Source organism: Hordeum vulgare, chromosome 3H (genome assembly GCF_904849725.1).
Source record: "Hordeum vulgare subsp. vulgare chromosome 3H, MorexV3_pseudomolecules_assembly, whole genome shotgun sequence".
In the NCBI taxonomy this organism is placed as follows: domain Eukaryota; kingdom Viridiplantae; phylum Streptophyta; class Magnoliopsida; order Poales; family Poaceae; genus Hordeum; species Hordeum vulgare.
Window position 1 is genome coordinate 177,640,826 of NC_058520.1, and position 22,050 is coordinate 177,662,875.

The following is a 22,050-nucleotide window of genomic DNA, read 5'->3' on the forward strand; positions in this document are numbered from 1 at the left end:
AAGAACATGCCGAGCATCTAAGGCTGGTATTGATGAAACTTCGAGAGCATCGCCTTTATGCCAAGTTTTCAAAATGTGAATTCTGGTTACCAGAAGTGACCTATCTAGGCCACGTAATCTCTGGTAAGGGTATTGTTGTCAATCCCGAGAGAGTTCAAGCTGTCCTTGATTGGACTCAACCTGAATCGGTTAAGCAAGTTAGGAGTTTTCTTGGTCTAGCGAGCTATTGTCGCCGCTTCGTCGAGAATTTCTCCAAGGTTGCAAAGCCTCTAACTGAACTCCTCAAGAAGGATAAAAAGTTCGAGTGGACACCACAGTGTGAGCATAGTTTTCAAGAACTAAAAAGACGCCTGACTTCCGCACCTGTGTTGTTACCACCAGATTTTTCTAAGGACTTTGTTATCTACTGCGACGCCTCGCGACAAGGATTAGGTTGCATTCTCATGCAAGATCGTCATGTGATCGCATACGCATCTCGACAGTTGCGTCCACATGAGGATAATTATCCCACACATGACCTTGAGCTTGCAGCTGTGGTCCATGCACTAAAAACCTGGCGACATTACCTTCTGGGTAATCGTTGTGAAATATTCACTGATCACCAAAGTCTGAAATATATCTTCACCCAGCCGGATTTGAATCTTAGGCAAAGACGGTGGGTTGAGTTGATCTCGGATTACGACTTAGGGATAACTTACACCCCGGGGAAGGCCAATGTTATGGCCGATGCACTAAGTCGCAAATCTTATTGTAACAATTTGATGCTACAACAAGGTCAACCACATCTCCATGAGGACTTTCGGAAGTTAAATCTTCATATTGTTCCTCAAGGGTTCCTTTCTACCCTGGTGGCGAAGCCTACTCTTAAGGATCAAATTATAGCTGGCCAAAAGTGTGACAAGGGTATATCACGGATCAAGGAGAATATTTCTAGCGGAAACGCTAAAGAATTTTCCATGAACGATCAAGGTGTTGTGTTCTTCCAGAATCGTTTAGTGGTTCCTAAGAACCCACATCTAAGGCAGTTAATCCTTAAGGAGGCTCATGATTCTCCTCTCACCATTCATCCCGGCAGTACTAAGATGTATCAGGACCTACGTCAGAGGTTCTGGTGGACTAGGATGAAGAGAGAAATTGCTGAGTTCGTTGCTAACTGCGACGTTTATCGTCGAGTTAAGGCGGAACATCAAAGGCCTGCTGGCACCCTTCAACCTCTAGCTATTCCTGAATGGAAATGGGATAAAGTTAGCATGGATTTCATTACCGGATTTCCCAAGACCAAGAAAGGAAATAATGCTATCTTTGTGGTCATTGACCGTCTTTCCAAAGTGGCTCATTTTCTTCCCGTTCGTGAGAGTATAACAGCTAGCCAGCTAGCAGAGTTATATATCTCTCGAATAGTGTCTCTTCATGGTGTTCCCCTGGAGATTAACTCGGACCGTGGAAGTATCTTTACTTCTCGCTTCTGGGAAAGTTTTCAGAATGCCATGGGGACTCACCTATCTTTTAGCACTGCTTTCCATCCCCAATCAAGTGGTCAAGTAGAAAGAGTGAATCAAATTCTAGAAGATATGCTCCGAGCTTGTGTTATTTCGTTCGGTATGAATTGGGAGAAGTGCCTTCCATTCGCCGAATTCGCTTATAACAATAGTTATCAATCAAGCTTGGGCAAAGCCCCTTTTGAAGTTCTCTATGGACGAAGATGTCGAACACCTCTTAATTGGTCAGAAACCGGAGAGGGGCAACTCTTTGGTCCGGATATGATCCAGGATGCAGAAGAGCAGGTTCGCATTATTCGTGAAAAGTTGAAAACAGCCCAGTCTCGTCAAAAGAGCCAATATGATCGTCATCATAAGGCTGTGACCTTTGAAGTTGACGAGAAGGCTTACCTTCGGGTTACACCTTTGAAGGGTACCCATCGATTCGGTATCAAGGGCAAATTGGCTCCTCGTTACATTGGTCCTTTTCGCATTCTTGCCAAACGAGGAGAAGTTGCCTACCAGTTGGAACTTCCTCCGCATCTTTCCAAGGTTCATGATGTTTTCCACGTCTCGCAACTCAGGCGTTGCTTTTCGGATCCTATCCGTGAAGTGGACCACGAAACGCTTGATCTCCAAGATAACCTTTCATACCGAGAATACCCCGTGCGTATTCTTGATCAAGCTGAGCGTACCACTCGACGTCGAAACCTCAAGTTTCTTAAAGTTCAATGGTCAAATCATTCCGAAAAGGAGGCAACTTGGGAAAGAGAGGATCGTCTCCGACTTGAGTATCCTGCGTTATTCCCGACGACTTCTAAATCTCGGGACGAGATTCTTTTGAGTGGGGGTGAGTTGTCACATCCCTAACCCTTAAGCAAGTTAGTCTTGTGCTCATGTCTTCTTTGCATTTGCATCTAAGAAGTTTCAACAAAAACAAGATAGTGGCAAAGGAAAAACTCAAACCCTAGCTACTACCTTAAATAAAGGAAATCTCAAAGTAGTCAAAATCAATGAACCCAAAATGGCCTCAAGAAATGTTCACACTTTCTGATAAATCATGAAAGTAAATGAGCATTGGAGAAAACTATTTTCTTGACACTTCAAGCATTTTAAAGTAGTGCAAAAGCCACTGGTTTCAAATTTTAAAAATTGAAATCAGAAACTATAAATTTCCAAAAATGTTGAAAACTTTGGAAATGGTTGGGAATATTATAACAATATTTCAGGAGGTCTAAAATAGTTTTTACTTTTTGTTTTGGAGCTGAAATAATTAGCAAAACAATAGTTAGCAAAACAGAAAAACAAAATCAGAAGAAAAAAAATGGGAAACCCTTACCTGTCGCCTAGCCTGGCCCGGCCCATCTCCCTCGCTCGTCCCCTCCCTCGCGCCAGTAGGCAGCAGGAGGTGGCCGCCGCCTCCTCCGGCGCGGCCACGCACCTGTGCGCCTGCCTGGCCGCCGCCTCGCGCTGGCAAGGCTGGGGATAAGCCCCCCAAGGCCTCCCCTATCCATTCCCCAGCACCGTTCTTCCTCTCCTCTCGGATCTTGCCCTCCTCCCTGCTGCCGCCATTGGAGCCGAGCTCGAGCTCGAGCCGCAGCACCTCTAGCCATGGGCACCCTCCTCCGAGTAGTCTGATAGCTCCGCCTCGTCGCCCTGGTCATCTCTGCAGAAGCCAAAGCTTCCCCAAGCTCTGCATCGCCCCCAACGCCGTCGTCTTCCACCTCCGGCCGCCGGACCTCTCCCGTCGATTCGCTCCTTCCGGCGCACCCCCGAGCCCCTCAACAACACCATCGGAACCGCCGTGAGCTCGTCGTCGTTTCCCCTCTCGCCCCACGCTCTCCCGTGCATCGTAGCCCCGTTCCCCACCAAGGCCGAGAGCACCTCGCCGCCGGTCATGTCGTCGCCGTCGCTGTGGTGTCCGATCCACGCGCTCGAGCTAGGATTCGAGCTCCTGGAGCCTCCAGGAGCATGATGAGCCCCTTAGCTGCCCTCCCCGTGCCCTAGAACCATCGCCCGTAGAAGGCCGAGCTTCGGCCGCCGCTCCGGCTCGTCGCCGGCGCCTCTTCCGGCGACCCTAGCCTCCCCTGATGCCCCTGCCAGATCGGCCACTTCGCCAGCGTGTCGTAGCTGCAAACCGCGTTCGTTTTGGTGTTGTGCAGCGCCGTTTAGGTCACCTCCGACGAGCCCTCCGCCGCGGGCTTGGTCGCCGGCGACCACCCTCCGGTGGGGGTCGACGTGGCAAAGCTATCCCAGCAGCTCAGGACTTAATCACTCGCTGACAAGTGGGCCCAAGGCCAAGTCAAACCTCAATTAGGGCTGGTCAGCGCGGGATTAGTCCCAGAGAGGCTGACCAGTGGGTCCCCCCTGTCAGGTTTGACCTGAACAGGTCGGCTGACCTGCTGACGTCAGTCTGATGCAATAAATAGAATTTCCAGTATAAAACTAATTCAGGAAATTGCTAAAACTTGTAAAAATCATAGAAATTAATCTGTAACTCCAATGAAAATAATTTATATATGAAAAAGTATCAGAAAAATTCAAAGATTCTGAATATGCTATTTTCAACTATGTTTGAAAAAGTTACAGAACCCTAAAATGTGAAATAAGGAATAATTCAATTCTTATAATCACTTTTAAATGGAATTTGGAAAAATATTCAAATTTCATTATGAATGCAATGATCACACACTGTCCTAGTTACAAATCAGTACATTAACATGACATTTCATGCATACTAACATCAAGTTGATCTGAGCATCAGGTCGAATCAATTAAACCGGTATCCGAGAATACCCCGTTTGAATTGATATTCGAATGTGATTCAAATCAACTCTAAACCTAATACCTATTGATTATAATAACTTATCACTTTGCATTCTCATGCCATGCTCATGCATCATTTTGATTGCATATGATTGTTATTGAATGTTGCCATTCATTTCGGTAGGCTCCGCACCCCCCGGATTCCACCGAATATCCGTCTGACGGATATCGTTCCTCCTTTGAGCAACAAGGCAAGCAACCCCTTTGATCATCCCGATAATTCCCATGTTCCTGCTCCTGCACTTATTTATTGCATTAGGATCAAATGCTTCAACTGCTTTTGCCACGTTAGTTGAACCCACTTCCTTTGCATGACCTAACCTTGTCACAGTAAATAGCCGAACCTTGCAACCTAGCATACCTAATAGTTGCTTGAGCTATGATGTGCCTTATCCTGCTATGCATGCTATGCTTAGAGTTGTGTATGGTCTGTCATCTGGGAGATGAACAGAATTGTGGAATGTGTTCGGTGAGCAAAGGTTGTGTGTTGAACTTGATTTGGTAAAGGTACCGGTGAAAGGCTGTGTAGGAGTACATGGCGGGTTGTTTCATTGGAACCGTCCTTAGGAACTGAGTTCCGTGTATGTAATCCAAGACTAGATACTACCACATGCTGGGCCCTGAAATATGACCCCGCTCGGCTTATTAATCGCGTAGTACTCGGTCCAGGAGTTGCAAGTAGTTTCTGGTGTTTATAGTAATGCTGGAGGCCGTGCATGGTGCTGACCTGAGAGGTGGACCGTGATGCGGTAGGCAGTGGCACGGTGTACCAAGTGGCACCCGGATGGTGGGCTTGGGAACCCTGCGCACATCGTTTGAGGCCGTGGCGGAAACCTCGGCCGGACTTCCGTACGGGTTACTCTCAGATAGGCGATAAACCTGGACTAGGTACTAGTGTGGTTAACGGTCGTGGCCGACTCCCTCGCTGGGTTTCCGCTTGAAGGTTGCCGAGGTGCATGACGTGCACATGGCGATAAGTGGCGAGAGCGTGTGTGACGAAGTACACCCCTGCAGGGTTATGATCTATTCGAATAGCCGCGTCCGCGGATATGGACTACTTGGAGACATATGTTGTTCATAGATAACTTCAATGGCTACTCATAAAATTGCCAAGATAAGCGTGAGTGTCGTGGACGGCATTTCCGTACGGAGACGGAATGATTCCACGATAGCGTATTGTTGTGGTGTTAGTGGACTCGTGTGCGAGTAATCAAGTTGTCAAAATTATTTAAAATGCAAGTTGTCTAGCCACGAGTCAAATGCTGGCTTTCCGCATGAAACCCCACAATACCTTTTGATACCTTGCATGAGTAGTTAGTTCTCCTAAAGTCTTGCTGAGTACCTTCGTACTCATGTTTGCTTAATAAATGTTGCAGAGGTTGCTAATGACCCTAATGGAGGGTTCTTCGTAGACATCGACGACGACGAGTAGCTGGTGTCCCAGCTACGATCTGGCCCTACGTCGGCTCTGTAGTATAGTCAGGCCATGTGCCTTCTAGTTGCCCTGTCTGTACCCAGACAGTTTATAACTCTTCCGCTGGCTTGTATTTGTATGACTGCTATTATGGGTCGAGAGACCTTAATGTGTAATATTATGTGTGTGGCTCTTCCGAGCCTCTTAAATAAAGGTTGTATGTTTATGGTTATGTTGTGATGCCATCGATGTATCTATACATATCGGTATGCCATGCGTACGTGTGTCGTACTTGATATGTATGGGGTTCAATTACCTAGTCGTGAACTTTGGTAGCACTCCTTACAAGGAAATGCCCCTTTGTGATCCAATGGGCCTTGGTAGTTCGCTACTGCTCCGGACACATTGGTTGACCGGCATGTGTCCTTCTTAGCTGCTGTGTCTGTCCTCTTTGGAGAAATGTCACGCGACGTAATTGAGTCCTTGTAGCTTGCTACGACTCGTCTACGTTCGCTGATGACCGACACCTGCTTTGTTGGGTCATGTATGCCTGTCCTTGTGCGGTACTGCCACTTTGGTTTATGACTAGACATGTCGATCCGGGTTCTTTGATATTGGATTGCTAGCGACACTATCGCATACGTGAGTCAAAAGACGCAAACGGTCCCGGCTAAGGTAAGGCTGCAGCCGTGGAGTTAACCGTGCGTGAGACCACAAAGGGATGCGATGTGTTACAGGCTGGATTCCTATGGCTTAGGATCGGGGTCCCGACATACTAGGTCTGTTTTTATTCACTCCCAGAAATGTTGGTAAAAAAAAAGGTAAGCCATCAGGCCCTGAAGCTCCATCAGAGTAGGAGTCAGACACTGCTTTTTTTATTCCCTCCTCTGAAAATGGGGCTTCTAGCATTTCATTTTCATACCTTCTCTTCCTCAGAGAAAAAATCGGGATGTAGATGAAAGCCGCCCCTATCTTCAAGCTTGAAGAGATCCTTATAGAAATTACTAGCTATGTCTAAAATCTCCTTCTCATCAGTGACTGGTCCAGCAGGAAGAGGAGGAGGAGGAGAAATGCCTACACTAAGCAGGAGAAATGGGAGAAGAAGAAATGCCTAGACTAAGCACAAGAAATGCCGAAACTTCCTCGTGCAAGATAACGACCTGCACCTGCTAAGGCCTTCCCTAATGCTTGTATCTTGACACGGTATCATAGGCATATTGCTGATGTGGCACCATATTAATTGAAGAAAGAGAGTGGTGCCGTATCTTATTTAGTATACGGCTCTTGCACGAGATCATAGGCAAAAAATATGATTAGACCAATCAAATACATGCATGAGGCCAAATTCATTAAATACTAGCCCACTAAGATACAACACTTAAGAAACCATGCATTAGGATGGTTGTATCTTATAATGCAACGGTACCTAGGATACCACGCTAAGAGACGATGCATTACGGAAGGCCTAAGTCGTCGTCTCTTGCCCGACGACAAAAATAAAAGGAGCCCGTCCTCTATCTCTTCCTTTTAGGAAAACGCATTCCCTCTTTGATTCTGTGAACGAGAGCAATAAAGTCGGGAGGGGGTTTACAAGTTGCAACGAAGAAATCAAAACGCATTGGAGGTCGTTTTCGAAGTGACGGATTCTGAAGTAGTAGTACAGGACAAACACCTGCATCCGCGTTCGGTGCATGTGAGCAATGACTTGTGATTGCTGTGATACGTCAAAATCCTGTGAACCGCGTGGGAAAACACCCCTAGAGAGTGGAGAGTCGAAAGGTGATGACTACCCGACCCAAGAGATTGATTGGCCAAAAGGATATGGTCAAAGTCTGAACTATTCGTCGCCTCTGCTCCACTATGCACACCCAGGGGAAGCAACAACCCACAGTTGATCAAAACATGAAAGCTGAACTCTTTTGGCCTCATCGTGTGTTCTTGCCTACCTGGGCCCGGCAAAACCCAACCACAAATAAATTGCATACTTCATTACTGAAGCAAAAGTTGCTTACCGACTTCGTACAGAGATCTCAACAAAAATGGAAATTTCCTCCACTTGCTTGGTAACTGAAATAAGACATGATCATGATGTGCAACTAGGGAATTACATGGAACTGAAAACCTACATGCCAACCAAAACTGGCAAGGCAAATACAGATTTGGCCAAAAGTACCATATACAGCAGCCCCGCATCATCGCGGATAAAGATTACATAGCATGCATCGGTGTCCTGCACACGGACAGCACTCCGGTGCCAGACAGTTTTTTTTTAAAGATCCTCCGGTGCCAGACAGTAGCAACTGGGTTCAGCAGCATGCCTTATAAGATGATGAGGCTGGCAATGGCCCTGCTGATACACTTGGCGCCAGAGATACCAAACCAAGACCCTCCTATTAAGATCACTTGTGTAATGCCAGCCAACTGACCAACTCCTTCACCACATCTCTGCTCAACCACAGCGAGGTAGGCGCTGCAGTTCAGCACCCACACACGAAGCAGCATCAGCAAGACAGCTATCCTGTGAGCCCTTGAAAGACGAGACAAGCGCTTCTACTCGCATCAGAGCTGGCACTGATATTGAGAGTATCATTCCTTGTGTCAGGTACTGCCTACAAGAGAATGCTAGGCTGTATAGCAGGCGAGCCAGCAGGAGGGAGGCGCCATGCTTCAACAAGTCCAGAAGAGCGCTCAGTTTAGGAAGATTTGTCAGCAAGCCCATTGTGGCCTCCCGAGGTGCTGCCTTGAGCAGCAACACCACGCAGTCTGACGCCAAATCGCTTATCTGTGGATCTGAATTTCCAACCACCTCCAGAAATATACCCATACTGCCACCAAGGTCGCATATGTCCATGATGCAAGATTGTTGATCAACAGCAACGCTCATGCTGAAGGCGCTATCAACAAGGAGTGCAGGTTCTTTGGTGAGGACGATACTTCTGTTGCTGCCGGTGCCACGGATAATGAAAGCTCTGCAGAGTTCCAAGGTTGGTTCCAGAAAATCATCCATATCTTTGGCAGTCACAAACTCAAGTAGATTCCCTATTCTTCTGACAACTTGAAGCTGCGAAAGAATATTGGAGTCCATGTCGGGAGCAGATGCCAGAGCAAAACAAAGCTTGACATTGCTTACGTTTGCATTTGAAAGATCTCCAAGCAAAAATTCAAAGCACTGGGATACTGTCGCTTCATTCAGGATATCAGATACCTTAACACAATCATGTTCCATCAGCATTACCAGAAGTTTCTGTGCATACATAGGTATTGGATCTTCATCCTCTGCAAATGAGGGGTACATTGGGAGAAAATATTTATGAGAGATTGTTTTCAGGTCAGCTAAACATTGTTCGTCTGCAGTGAATGAAGAATCACTGAAGATCACAATCATCACATCAGACAGTATCTTCAAACACAGGAATCTGGCATCACAATCTTTATTGCCCTTGTATAAGATGGATAAGCTTGGAAGGAATCGACTTGTGAATATTTTGTGTTCCCTAAGTATAACAGAAGGCTCCTCCGTAGCTGCCTCAAGAACCCGCAGCAATGTCATTTGGAAATCATCCCGAGCCTGGAAGTACAATAAAGTGTACAGAAATTATCACAAAAGACGGAAGTTTAGTGAACCCATTGTGTAATGCAAAGACTGTTAAGGCAAGACAACATCAACACTAAGATGAGTTCCTTTTAGACATTGCAATACAGATCTACAGACATATAATGAAGGGTCTCCATATTTTCTCATCAGGTTGGGTCCAGATAGTTACAGGCCATACCTGAAATGGTGTCTCCAATATCTTCATAAGATTAGCCAACTGGAGCAATACTTGACTTGTCACAACTCTGTGATTGAAGGATACACTCCCAAGAAGATGAAGGATGACAGGGAACAAATGAATTGTGCTCTTTGGATGAGCACGTCCAGTTAAAGCAATAATAGGTCCATGACGTTTGCCACCCATGACCTGCTGTATATCACTGGATACAGTGTCAAGAATGCCTGGGACCAACGAAGCAATTAACTGAACAAATGCTTCTGTACATTGATGAATGAAACCATCCTTCTCCTTTCCCAATCTGTCAACAGCTGATAGTAGCTTTGCATTGCAAAAGAATTGTGGAAGCCACCTTCGACTGTTCTTGCAAAGAAGAGCAACAAATAGAAGGGTTTTCCCACGCAGAATGTCAGCTCCCTGTTCTATCAGAGAAATAAGTCCAGGGACCAACTGTTTCTCCTCGGTTAATGACAGAATATAGCGGCTCATATTTGGTATGATATGACTGTTCCCTAATGCCGAGTTCAGAAGATTCAGACTTATCTGTTGCTCACGTGGATTGCCCTTAAGGAGTGTGCATGCAATATCCTTGAACGATAGCTTCTCCAGTATTAAATGAGTACATGACGAACTGAATCGAGCTAGGCGGCTCAAACAAGAAATTGCAATAAGCCTTGTATTCTCCTGCTTCCCAGTTGCTTTATAGATGTAGCAAAGATGACCAATTACATCTTGGGAAGCAAACCGTGATGTCCAATCTGTCCCTTGGCTACATATATTATCAATGGTCCGTAAGGCATAAAGCTGGGCTAGATCGTCTTCCCCTTTACGCAAGATAGATGAGACCAGTGCGATTACAGAACTAGGGACCTGCAGAGTTTGCCAAGTTAAATCATGAGAAGACAGTAGTTTGAATTTGTAGCTGCAAATCAAAGAAAGGAGCCACTCATATGTATATCTAGGCTACATGACCACATAAAACTAAGATATTTATATAAATATCTTCATGTTCTAATACATACTCTTTTATGTACTTATAATAACTGCAAAAGCTCAACGCACACATTCATAATAAGCATTTGCCTAGACACATAAATAAAGAAAAGAGCATGTATTGGAACATGAAGTCAGTATCAACTATCTAGGGATATTCCTTCCCTCTTCAATCTAAAACCGACTCCTAATGCAGCATCCACGTTAAGCCACATCACCCCAGAAATTGTAGTTGTTGGATTATATTGAGGATCGTCTTAGATATTAACAGTTGGGCCTACGAAAAGTCATGACCTTTAGTTGAAAGACACATCCCCTGGTGAACGAATGTCTATTTATGGAAAAACACATCCTTTGGTGAAAAAATGTCTTGCTGTGGAAAGAAACATCCCTTAAAATAATGTTTCTTCATGGTAAAATATATTAATAATTAATAGGAATGAACAGAAGCATAATGATTATCACATGTTATAAAATTTAGTCTGTAACTTCCCAAAAGATGTGACAATTGTAATTGCCTTAACTATGCTAGAACACTAATGTACCAAAATTTAACATTTCAATTTTTTACGCACTTCAACAGCATTTGAACTTTGCAACTCTATGTTTAAAACACAAATTTTATCTATAAATATTTCAAAATGAACTCACTAAAATATCTAATGTGGGCTACACGCTAGTTTATGTATATGTGTGCAAATTAGTTCTTGCAGTTAATATACATTCAACTTCTAATAAATTTCTGCTGCAGTACCATTATGGTGGGCAAAGAGAATATGCTCCTATAGAAGAATCCGTACCAACTATTAAAGATGTTGGAATCTAATTCCCAATATCTTACCGGCACAACTTATCTTTTCACAGCGGGATGCAGTATAGGGTAATACGAGGTATGTCCAAGTAAATCAACCACTGACATGCAAATAAACATGTAGAGCACATTTTTCATTTGGAGTTTCTAACCTGCCACAAAGCACCAGATTTGTTGTCCTTCATAGGAGACTCTTGGGCATTGCTTTCTTTGCTATCCTGATCAGATTGAGTTGATATGTAGAACAGTAATTCTCCAAGTGTTGCCATACAGAATCTCCTCAGTTTATCGTGCCGGTCCCTTAAGCCATCTGACAAGGCATTAACAATTCCTGAACTAGCTAGCTCCGCATCAAGGATAGTGGAGTAGCGTATCAACAGTCCCATAAGTGAAGCAACCTGGACACGCAAGACTGAAGTCTTTGATAGTCGAAGCATTTTTATAAGCAGCGACATAATTGGGCCATTGGTGATTACATTTGCAGCATCAGAGTTCATGCTTAACAACTCCAGGTATCTGATGATATTCTGTTTCTCTGAAACCTGAAAAGACCCACTCAAACTCTGAATTATCTGGCTATTGAATGCATTCATCTGTTCTCGTGGTAACCTGATGTAATCAGCAGCAGGAAGAGCTTCAAAAGGAAGCACAGGGACAGCCTCGGTAGCTTTATCTCCCTTTTTACTGGGCATAACTGGTTTAACTGCAAGATCTGTTGGATGCCAGAATGCTTCAAAGATGTTAGACGGCTCAGAACCCGTTGCGGCACCAGATGTTATCTTTGGACGTGCTTTCCTCATACAGAAACTAGGTGGAGTGGCCACCACATCAAGATTCTCTGAGCAGTTCTGCCCAGCTTTCAACATGGTATCAGGCTTAATAGAACACTCATCCGTGAGCATATCCACCTGATTTATGCAGTTCTCTTCATTGCCATCAGTTCCTTCAGCTGTATGTTTTTCATCTGCTGTGGATCCAGCATTATCTGATGCATCATTATCATCAGGTGTATCACCTTCTGGATTTTCACCGAAATCAAGCTCCATGTCATTATTTTCTATCTTAACTTCAGCCTCATTTTCATCTGTTTCTGTGGGAGGACGCCTGTAGTTCTCCTTGTCCTTTTCCCTTTGCAAATTTTTCTTAGCTATGCGAGACATTCTAAGGACATTTACACCCTTCAAACCATCAGCCTTACAAGGTTTGGCATTATTTTTCTTTCCAGTTTGCACATTCTTAACAGGGGTTGTGAACACCTTGGCAGAATTTTCATCTTTCTTGCGTAGGTGTTCACGAGTCTTGGGTGGCGTCAGCTGTCTGGAGGGTTTATCATCATTTCGCTCAGATAAATAAGGTGTAGTGGGAAGTCCAACCATGTTGTCGAAGGCAGGTTGAGGAGGTAAAGGAATCATTGGCATACTGTTTCTCCAAAAGTTGTGTGCACATAGTTCAGACCACTGTAGTCTTTCAGCTGGGTCTTTCATGAGTAAGCAGTTGATCAGATTCTGGAAAGACCTTGACGAGTTATCAGGTAAAGGTGGTGCAGGCTCTGAAAGTATGGATTTGACCAACTGGGTAAATTCACGGCCCACGAAAGGAGGTCTTCCTGCATAGCATTCATATAGCACACAACCAAGGGCCCAGAAATCAGAAGCATACGAATGGACCCCTCCCTCTTGGAACAACTCAGGAGCCATGTAACATGGTGTCCCCCTCATAGGTTGTGGCACCTAAAGGCCATGTGTTCAGACCGAGGAAAATCATTAAAATAAGATAAAACGAAACGATACAAAATGCTTGAAGAAAAGGAAATGGAACCTCACATCTCCAGGATCAGTCTTCTCAATGTCCTTTAAACGCCTTGCTAATCCAAAATCACACAGCTAGAACAATAAGGGGAAATTACTGTTAGTTCCCAGCAATTTTCTGTTCCTTTGCTGTCACTGTATTTACATATTCACAGTGGTCTACTGATTACCTTCATGCATCCAAACTCGTCCAGTAGAATGTTAGATGGCTTCAGATCACAATATATAATTCCTTGTGAATGCAAGAACCTAACACCCAACATGTTTTCAGTCAATCGAAGTCCACGCATAACACAAATAAGTATATTGAAACGAGGTTACCAAAGAAACTTTACAGGAGGGCCTTGACAAGATCATAAGCCAGGTCATGCATGGCACTTTCAGGTAGCTTCTTATCCTGCATGAAAATAGATATGAGACAAAATACATAAAGGCAAAGCAGGCAGAAAAATGGAGTGGCATTTGTCTTCACTGATGTTACATATAGTAAAAGGTCTGCATATGTCACACAACAGGTCTCTGGAACACAAACAAGCACCACAGAGAATTGTGTGGATCGCCCTTACAAACACGTGTTTGTAGGATGACAAGCAAGCAGAAAAATGGGGTAGCATTTTGTCTTCAATGATGTTACATATAGTAAAAGGTCTGCATATCTACTCACGCAACAGGTCTCTGGAACACAAACAACCACCAGAGAATTGTGTGGGTCGCCATTATCAACACGTGTTGTCTAGGATGACAAGCAAGTACTGATAAACAGGCTTGCAAAAGCTTTGTGCCACAACAATACAATACACTACTAAAAACAATAGAGCAGCATTATCAAGTAGCAAATAAGTCAAGCATTTCTCAAGAGTCAAAGAATATGCAGGGCGCGTTGAGTGTTTCCAAGTGGAAAAAATGGTCCAGTTTCCCATCTTGAAGCAGTTAATTGTCAAATTATTTTCCAAGTGGAGCACAAGCGAGAATGCATGAACAGAAAGTATTAAAACCGTAAATGCTACAAGTAAGATCATAAAAGCAGCTGGTTCGGGCTGACCATACTTCAATGTAATGACAAATAGTTTGCTCAAGCAAAAATAGTTTTAGTAGCATTCACAACTTCAACTTGTCAGATTGAAGTTACACGGTTATAAATACAATAATAACAAGATTGTGTGAAACGTCTATTCCTCTTGGAATAGCAATTAGCAAGTTGTCATATAAAGTTTCATGTGGAATTTTCCTAAAAGCTAATGAAAACGTTAGGTTTCGTTTCATGTACTTCTAGTTCAAATCTTCCAAGCTCCTAAACTTTAGGTGCAGTTTTTTCTCACTAATCTGTGATATCTGCAGAATATATCGATTACAAACATTACTCCCTCCGTCCGGTGAAAAGTGTACATGTAGACATTTTAGGACAAATTATGAAGTGAAGTAAAAAATGCATTGGAAAGGTGCAAGTCATCATCTCTCTCCTCTTTATACCCAACCCCCAATGAGCTAAGTGCATGTAGAAATTAAGGAGACTATGTGTAGAATGTTATTGGTCTTGATTACCGTGTGATGAGAGAGAGACATTCTTTCTACTTTATAGTGCATTGGGAAGATAAAAGTACACTCTTTTGTGGACAAATTTTAAAGCCAAACGTACACTCTTCACCGGACGGAGGGAGTATGCAAGTGGATGCTTTGTGTTCCCTTCTTAAAATTAGAGAAATACATACATTGTTTAAAAGAGTAAGCAAGATACCTGCTCAAGCAAGCCCTTGAGGTCTCCACCGACACAATATTCCAATACTAGCCAGAAATGTGCTGAAGTTTCATACCTAGGGAAAGAAGCAAGACATAGTTATGGTATACACCAGGATGGTCAAATGTTAAGTGTACAATAAGGATAACCTCAACAAGAATAGCAAAGTGTTTGGCATTGCTATAATGCAAATTAGCACAGGCCAAAGCAAAAGTTAATACAAATCCCTAGAAATTTACCAAGAGAAAAATTTCAGGACATTTGGATGATCTAAAGAATGAAGCATCCGGACCTGCAAAGATAAGTTGAAAAGCATCATTAGCACAAAGGCACAAATCAAAAAATAAACAAATTATGTGCATAAGCATTGATTAAACTTTTGATAGAACATCTAAGAATGCTTACGAAGCTTGAGAATGATTCTCTCTCTGGTAACAATTTATCTACCTTACTGATATTTACCCCTGAACAGTTGCTCAGAGAGACAAAGGCACATCCAAAAGAAAAACAGGTCCTTGGGAGGACAATGAAAAAAACTAAGTAAAAACCCAATGAAAGAACAGCATTTGCCAATACAGGGCCGTTGAAGGGTCTGTGCGAGGTGTGCGCTCGCACAGGGCCCCCAAAATCCAGGGGGGGGGGGGGCAAATAGGGTCCATATACTATGTATTAGTCTGAAAAAAATATTTTTGGCCCAATATTTACTCTGTCGCCTGAAGTACTGCCCTTTGGGCTTGGTCCGCTCAATGGTTCAATCAATATGCATGTAGGAGAGTGTACACTGCCTCGTTGTGTCGATCCATCTGATCAATAAACAAAACGGCAAGCGCAACGCACGTAGGTTCCGTGACTTCCGTCGTTTGTTCGTTCCCTAATCCCTTCGCTAATTGGCTTCCCATCTTTTCGCTTCAACTGAATCACCGATGGTGATCGCTTCTGCAACTAGCCCAAAGACAGTCGGAAGCAGAACTGCCGCCGCGACGACCGACGCTGCCGCGGTGCAGCCAAACAGATGGCAAACCGGTGCGGTGCCCTACAATCCTCCCTTTTTCTCTAGCTAATTTTGATAAAACTAACTTGCAAGTTGTACAACAGTTTCAGAAGTTGTCACAGATTCGAGATATTCAGTAGACAATAGTCGCTCGTCCAAGGCCAAAATCAATGTTATATCTTTTATATTCTAACTATCTATACAGGTTACAAGCCTATAGTTCATCTAGTTTATCAGTTCAAATTCATTGATATACTTTGTTTGGTTCATAAATCTTTCACAATCTGCAGAGAAGTCATTTATAGTCAATTATTTTCTGCAAGTGGTTGATCAAGCTATATTTTATACGATGACACAAGAAAGACTCAATGGTTTGGCGACAATAGCACTTGAAAATAATTGAAGATTTTATTTCAAGGTACACAAGACGAATGACACTTTTCAATAGAGTATGAGATCAGTTTATTGGTTTTAGTATTTTGCATTGATACTTGAGAATTTTCTAAACATTGTACGACATAGCATAAAGTTAAATTATATAATTAAGTGATTATGCTTGAGTTATTTTTTTCAAATGTTAGGGCCTCATTTTCTTTTTCGCACCGGGGTCCCGAATTCCTGGAGACCGCCCTGTGCCAATATTAAGTCAACAACATTCATTATTAGTGAGCACATGTTGTAACTTGTCTTCATGGGAACATCTCTTCTATAATTGGGTATGAGAAACAACCTATGTGCAAAATTATTAGGAAGTTCATGTTCGTCCAGCACTTGAAAATAAGAATTGTGGCAAGATAAAAACAGCAGCGCATTAAGCACGTCAAGCTTATCATTATCTTAGTCACGGTTACATCTAGCTTGGGGCAGTTTCCCCTTCATACTGCATCATTTCTCAAGCAAAACACTAACCAGAAATCAGAAATGATTCGGCAAACAACAATTAGTCAAATACTGACGTTTGCCAAGCCTCAACACGAAGCCACGGAAGATCTATCAAGTAAATTATGCGAATCGCGACATACACGCACTCGCACGTGAATACAAGTCGCCAGACCAAGTAGCCGCTCCTAAACAAGATGCAAACGCCGCAACCCCCAAAATCGACGCGGCGGGGTCAAGAGCGTTCCGGTAGGAGTGAGAGAGGGGCTGGCTCACCTCGTTGAGGACCTTGGAGCGCTGCGACTTGTCGACGCTCTTGACAGCGAAGTACTCGATGGTTTTCTTCTTCCGCCCTTTGTAGACAGTCTTCCGCCACAACCCCGCCCAAAAAAAAAAAAAAAAACAGAAACAATCAGAGATCCATCGCATTCGAGCCAGCCCCGGCCAGATACGGGCGGATCCGAGTCCGGAAAAGGGGGGCGGGACCGACGGAGACGGGAGAGAATGGGGCGGAGGGTTACCGAGTGCTTGCCGCGGCCAATGGCCTCGTAGACGTGGAAGTTATTCATGGCGGAGCAGCAACAGCTGGAGGGGGGAGGAGGAAGAGGAGGGCTCCTCCTCTGGTCTCCGGCTAGGTTAGGGCTTGTGATCTGAGGCCGGCGGGGGGAGCGGAGCGGAACGGGGGGAGAGAGAGATAAGGAGCGGGATTTCGATTTGAGATGGCCGCCGCTCGGCTAGTTTGGAGCTTTCGGTTTCGGAGGAGGCGCTCCTGTTGATTTTCGAATTTTCTATCGTTTCGTCGTCTTGAGCTCATACCTGGCCAAACGGGCCGGCCCGCCCGGCACGGCCTGCCGGGCCGGCCCGTCAAAATCGTGCGTGACACGGCACTGCACGTCTGGACCTGATTAGTAAACGAGACGTGTTGTTCCGGCCCGTGTGCTACGCTATCAGGCCCAAACACGACACGTTCTTTAATGCTTTTTTTTCTCTAATCAAAAATATAAATTATGTATTAAAAATCCCTCCTAATTCCTTCTAAACCCATCTAATCCTATAGCTAATCCCTCCCAATCCCGGCTGGCTGGCGCCCTGGCTCGCTCCCCCCGCACCAACGACTACTCCCGTCCCTCGCCCCACCCCAACCAGCTAGCGCCCTGCCCCGCTCCCCCGTGCCAATGGTCCGGCACCCCGCGCCAACGCCAACGGTCGGCCGCCCCTGCTCCCCCATCTCCTCGATGCTCTCGTGCCATGCCATGCCAAGCGGGCCGTGCCGTGCCACGGGCCGGCTCACGTTAATCGTGTCGTGTCGTGCTGGCACGCGGGCTCGGGGTGGCGGCCCGGGCACGGCCCATGGCATGCTCGTGCCTGGCCTGGGCACGATTAGCCCATGCCAGACCGGGCACATCTCGTGCCTGGCCTGTGGGCAGTCGGGCTGGCCCGTCAGGCACGACCCGTTTGGCCAGATTTGCTTCAGTTTGGCTGTAATTCTTTCATCTGAGACCGTGCATTTGATCTTTATTACATACACGAGCATCTTCAACACACGATGAAAAATTGTGGTCAAAAAACGATTAGGGCATCTCTAATCGTGCCATAGTGACTTTTTTTTACAGAGTACAATTGAAGTTGCTCACATATACGAACATACACTCATCCTTATGAACACACGCACGCACATCCTATTTCTATGAGCATCTTCGAGAGACCAAGAGCAACTCCAACCAGCCGACTCAAAAGGACGGTGATTTTGTTCGCTTTTTGTCTATTTGGGTCGGTCGCCCGCTCCGCGTCCGCCCGCTTTTCTTTTTGGATCAGCCGCGCGCCCAACGCTGGCGACCCATGTATGTTCGCACAGTTAGATTAAACAGGCTAGCATGTCAACGTCCAAGAGTTCATGTCGGCATCATGCCAGCGGCTAGCATACGTTGTCAGCCTACATTAAAACCACCATGCAGTTCATGTTGGCACACATGCCAGCGGAGGGCACACATACCAACACGCCAAAAGTGGCGGGAATTCGACCATGCCATGTCGGCCCGTGTGAAAGGACGTGGATGTCGCCTAGAGGGGGGTGAATAGGCGCTTTAAAATAATTACGATTTAGGCTTGAACAAATGCGGAATAAAACTACCGTTTAATTTATCAAGCACAAAACCTACAACAACTAGGCTCACATATGTGCACCAACAACTTATGCTAAGCAAGATAAACAACTAAGTGATAGCAAGATATATGACAATAAACAATATGGCTATCACAAAGTAAAGTGCATAAGTAAAGGGTTCGGGTAAGAGATAATCGAGGCACGCGGAGACGATGATGTATCCCGAAGTTCACACCCTTGCGGATGCTAATCTCCGTTGGAACGGTGTGGAGGCACAATGCTCCCCAAGATGCCACTAAGGCCACCGTAATCTCCTCACGTCCTCGCACAATGCAAGATGTCGTGATTCCACTAAGAGACCCTTGAGGGTGGTCACCGAACCCGTACAAATGGCAAACCTTGGGGGCGGTCACCGGTACCCGTACAAATTGCTCGGGGCAATCTCCACAACCTAATTGGAGACCCCGACGCTTGCCCGGAGCTTTACACCAAAATGATTTAGCTTCAAAACACCACCAAGCTTCTAGGACGCCAAAGCATCCACAAAGAACAATATCTAGGGTACTAAGTACCAAAGGTAATAAGCTTCTCAAACTTCACTTCCATGTACCACCGTGGAGAACTCAAACCGATGCAATTAATGCAATGGCAAGGGCACACGGAGTGCCCAAGTCCTTCTCTCCCAAATCCCACCAAAGCAACTAATGCTAGGGAGGAAAATGAGAGGAAGAACAAAGAAGAACACGAAGAACTCCAAGATCTAGACCCAAGGGGTTCCCCTCACTTAGAGGAGAAAGTGATTGGTGGAAATGTGGATCTAGATCTCCTCTCTCTTTTCCCTCAAGAACTAGCAAGAATCATTGGAGGGATTGAGAGTTAGCAAGCTCGAAGAAGGTCAACAATGGGGGAAGAACACGAGCTAAAGAGATAAGGTTCAATGGGGAAGAAGACGCCCTTTTATAGGTGGGGAAAAATCTAACCGTTAAGCCTCACAGCCCACACAGAGCGGTACTACCGCTCATGGAGCGGTACTACCGCTCGGTAGGTTCACCAACCATGCTGAGGCCAAAAAGGATGCAAAAAATAGTCCGTCGGAGCGGTACTACCGCTCCCGGAGCGGTACTACCCTAAAAAATTACTACCGCTCCGGGGGCGGTACTACCGCTACAAGAGCGGTACTACCGCTGGCACCAGGAGCGGTACTACCGCTGGATACTGAAACTGTTGTAACTTTCGCATACGGACTCTGAATTCAATGAAACCAAGTTTGTTGGAAAGCTAAAGACATGGGCTAACACAATATTGATAGAAATATCAATAAGAAGCAAGTGATAAAAGTATCATAAGAAAATGGCGAGAACCCTTCTTTGAATAAGACCGGTAAAAACTCCCAACATCGAAAACATCATAGAAGATGCATATGGACTCCGTTTTCGATGAACTCGAGCGTGTCATGATGATGACCATAAGCTCTAAAACTCACAAAGATAAATACCAAACAAGAATCAAGAAGTATGATGGAAGGATGCAAATGGTTTGAGCTCTCAACGAACGATACGATCAAGCTACTCACTTGAGAGCCCCCCTTGACAGTATGACAATCTATCCTAAAACAGAAAAACCTATTAAGGGCCCTATACCTTGCACCTCGTCCTCTTGAGGTAGATGACGATGATCTTGGCTTCCTCAAGATGGACCACCTTTCTTGCTTGCGTTGGCTTGATGAAGACTAGTTGATTGCCCCCCCCCCATACACACTACGGGTGAGCCGCTCTTCAGCATATCTTCACAAGTCCATTGCCACCATCCTCCATCACTTGACGTCATCCTCCATGGGTTGTATGAGATATTCCTCTTGACGCAAGCCCATGGAAACACACCTAACCCCACACAGAACTCTCAAGAAGAGCATGGGTTAGTATACAAATATGTACTGGACAATGCTTACCATACCATGGGATCACTTGATCCCTCTCGGTACATCTTCTACGCTTTGTGTGTTGATCATCTTGATTTACTCTTTGTCTGACGATCTTGATCAACCTTGTGTCTCTATGACCATTCTTTGGATAATACCTTGAATACCACCTTGGTCATCATATAAACTCCTTGAACCCAACAGATGGACTTCAAGAAGTGCATATGGACAAATCCTATAAATATAACTTAAGGCAACCATTAGTCCATAGGAATTGTCATCAATTACCAAAACCACATATGGAGATATATGCTCTAACAATCTCCCCCATTTTGGTAATTGATGACAACCACTTCAAAAGAGTTTATATAAGGAAATAAGCATAACCAAGCGCACACATACAAAGCAATAATGCATGCGTGCAAGATGTAAATGCTTACGCAATAAAAAACAAAACCCTCTAAACATATCCAAAGTAAACTCTCTAAACTTCTCCCCCATTGGCATCGATTGCCAAAATGGACGAAAAGTTTAGAAAGCCAATATAGTAGGTGGTCCTCCAAAAAGTGTGTACTTCTCAGCAAATGAGTGCAAAGAAATACACAAATACAATGATAAGTAGTTGGAGGAAAACAAACTATATTGAGGACCCAAAGATTGCAAAAAGAAGGATCGTATGGCACAAAGACATACAAAATAGAAGCAATCAATCAAAAGATACCATATGGAACAAACAATCACATGGTCCTTCGGACCACATGAATAAAAGATACTATGATAAAGGCAAAGGAGTGTTTTATCAAAACTAGAGAAGCTCCCCATGATTTGTGCACTAATAATAGATTTTTGTATTTGATACAAGTGCACAAAATAGGATCTTTGCTGCCCCAAAATTAATAAAAACACACAACGAGTGCAAGAAGATAGATGAGACAATAAGCATATCACTTGCACAAAACAAATGGTTGAGCAACATGTAAAAGAAGCAACTTAAGAATAGGCTCAACCAAAATAATGTGTGTGAGTCATGGCAAAGCACTTGAGAAGACTAAGATAAGGATGAGCATTACTCATCAACATAGTCTTGATGAAATGGGAAACAAAGTGAAAGACATATCATTCCCACACACACATAATAGAAAATGGGTTCACAAGCTTACTAATAAACAAAATAAGAACCAATGCTTGTGACAACCCATGGTGAAGATAGGAAATAAGAACCTTGTCAAGAGTAAGAATACCAATCGAAATGGAAAAACCCTCATCAAGACAAGCATGAGGAAAAATAATCTTCACGGCCAAAGAGTGTGTCAAGATGTA

The 22,050-nt window shown here is 44.4% G+C and overlaps 1 protein-coding gene across 1 annotated transcript; it reads right to left on the reverse strand.

Moving 5' to 3' along the window:
- Window positions 1-7,748: 7,748 nt before the first annotated feature.
- LOC123443417 (serine/threonine-protein kinase RUNKEL-like) lies at window positions 7,749-17,472 on the reverse strand. The gene is made up of 10 exons (XM_045119770.1): window positions 17,230-17,472; window positions 16,985-17,074; window positions 15,078-15,130; window positions 14,839-14,914; window positions 13,439-13,500; window positions 13,274-13,352; window positions 13,119-13,178; window positions 11,448-13,025; window positions 9,492-10,361; window positions 7,749-9,286 (listed from the first exon to the last, which is right to left on the reverse strand). The coding sequence occupies exons 1-10, from the start codon at window positions 17,275-17,277 to the stop codon at window positions 8,168-8,170; spliced, it is 4,035 nt and encodes a 1,344-aa protein (XP_044975705.1). The 5' UTR covers window positions 17,278-17,472; the 3' UTR covers window positions 7,749-8,167.
- Window positions 17,473-22,050: the final 4,578 nt, after the last annotated feature.

Bases quoted from the DNA above. Each gene is read 5' to 3' on its own strand.
- LOC123443417 (XM_045119770.1), bottom strand. From the start codon at position 17,277: ATGAATAACTTCCACGTCTACGAGGCCATTGGCCGCGGCAAGCACTCG. The intron at 15,131-16,984 runs GTGAGCCAGCCC...TTATCTTTGCAG, and splicing joins GCTCCAAGGTCCTCAACGAG to GTCCGGATGCTTCATTCTTT. The intron at 14,915-15,077 runs GTAAATTTCTAG...TTCTTTCCCTAG, and splicing joins GTCCTGAAATTTTTCTCTTG to GTATGAAACTTCAGCACATT.